Raw genomic sequence first — 1,789 nt, forward strand, 5'->3', positions numbered from 1 at the left:
GAAACAGTTTGAAACTTGTCTCTTACTATTTTCTCTATGCTCCTCCCCCAAACTCATGGGTCCTGCAAGTGCCCTGAGAGTCCTGTCTCCTTAAATTTTATGCCCTAGTTGCCTCACTTGCCTGACCCTAGTCCTGGCCCTGCTCCTCAGATTCCATGGAGGCCAGCATTCATACATTCATACACATACACATGCACATTCTCTCTGTCTCTGTCTCTCTCTCTCACACACACACCCCTACCTGACAGCTGGGTTTCCTGCATTAGATGGATTCCAGAAACATCAAATACTTAACCAACTTATTTTCAGTCCAGGAGCCAAGGCCAGACAATCCTCCGTACTCCAAGTCTCACACTTTTTTAGGGAGATGGGGGAATGGCAACCCCAAACCTTGACCCAGCAATCAGCACAGACTAACTGAAGGGTCCAGCATCTGGTGAAAAGTATTTAATGAACACAACTAATTTCAGAGTGTGTTTTTGAAGCTCAAAAAATAAAGTATCTTTGGCATTTTGATCTATGACATTAGAGAAGGTTCAAGGAAAAAGGAAAGATGTGTCAGCAGCCTCTAGTCATGGATCTATGACATGCTGTACCCTAATCCTAGAATCATGAGCGGGAAGGTGGTGGGAGTGGGTGAGGAGGTTAGGGGTTGAGGGGGTTGGCTGGTAGAAGGGTGTTAATTCACTTTGTCCAGCAGGTCTTTCCTCTAAAAAGCATCATGCAGCTCACACTAGCTCTGTTTTCCCCACAGCTTCCTCAGGTTTCAGCTAAAGCAGCAGAGAAGGGGTACAGTGTAGGAGGTCTTCTTCAAGAGGTCATGAAGTTTGCCAAGGAACGGCAACTGGATGAAGCCGTGGGAAAGGTGGCCAGGAAACAGTTGCTGGACTGGCTGCTCGATAACCTGTGAGCTGACAATTTCTTTGACTCGTCTTCATCTTAGCCCCCCTAGCAGCATTCCATCCCAGCCAGAGCACCACCACCATCAGGCCAGTCAACTGCACAATACACAACTGTGTTTCCCAATACACTTGAGCAGTTGCCTGTGAATGTAAGAGGTGTCAACAAACCGGGAAAGAAAATGAATTAAAAAAAATTTTTTTTAAATGTGTCATTTTTTTGATCAGCTATTTCCAAGACAAGGGAAGGGAATTGGTCCATTTTCCAGGAATGATGACACAGTGTTGGAGTTGTATTCAGATCTCACCCTGGATTATTTTCTGAGCACCAAAGACACAGGGATATAATCCACGTCAAGGTCCGTAAGTAATCTGGTTTGTTCAAATAATCTCAATTCACAGTCTATTTAGAGTTTTCCCACCTGTGGCCTTCCTATTTCTCCCTGAACTGCACATCTAACTTGATAATCCCCTTTCTAATCCCAAGGATACAGCTTTCTTGGTTTAGTTGAAGAAAGTGTATAACCATTACCCTGCCTTGCTACACACACATCCCTCAAAAGTGTTCACCGCACATAGCTAAATACTACCCAGAACTACAATGGGATCTGATCCTCTCCCGTGTGTGAATAAAGCTTCCTTATAAGGAATTTCCTTCAATTGATGAGATTTCCTTGTCTTCTTCCAGTCTGAAAGAAAAATTTTCCAAGAACCTAAACCTCTAAAATGGGTAAATTCCTTTGGGGCCCAATGTCCCAGTGTCTTCTCTGGGAATAACAGTAAGTTCCCAGATTTGTTCTATGTGTCCTTTAAGTCAATCATAGTGCTAGCATTCACTGCAAATCAGATCAAGACAGTGGTTTCAACCCTGTAGACCTTGTTAGCTAGTT

The 1,789-nt window shown here is 43.9% G+C and overlaps 1 protein-coding gene across 1 annotated transcript in view; it reads left to right on the top strand.

Moving 5' to 3' along the window:
- The window catches only part of LOC105515879 (A-kinase anchor protein 4), a 12,732-nt gene extending 11,822 nt beyond the window's left edge, over positions 1 to 910 (top strand). The window contains exon 6 of the mRNA XM_011947827.1: positions 755 to 910. Within this exon, the coding sequence (XP_011803217.1) occupies positions 755 to 910 (156 nt within the window). The remainder of the gene's footprint in view (positions 1 to 754) is intronic.
- The last annotated feature ends 879 nt before the right edge of the window (positions 911 to 1,789 follow it).

Source organism: Colobus angolensis, unplaced genomic scaffold, assembly GCF_000951035.1.
Source record: "Colobus angolensis palliatus isolate OR3802 unplaced genomic scaffold, Cang.pa_1.0 Scaffold27, whole genome shotgun sequence".
Classification (NCBI taxonomy): domain Eukaryota; kingdom Metazoa; phylum Chordata; class Mammalia; order Primates; family Cercopithecidae; genus Colobus; species Colobus angolensis.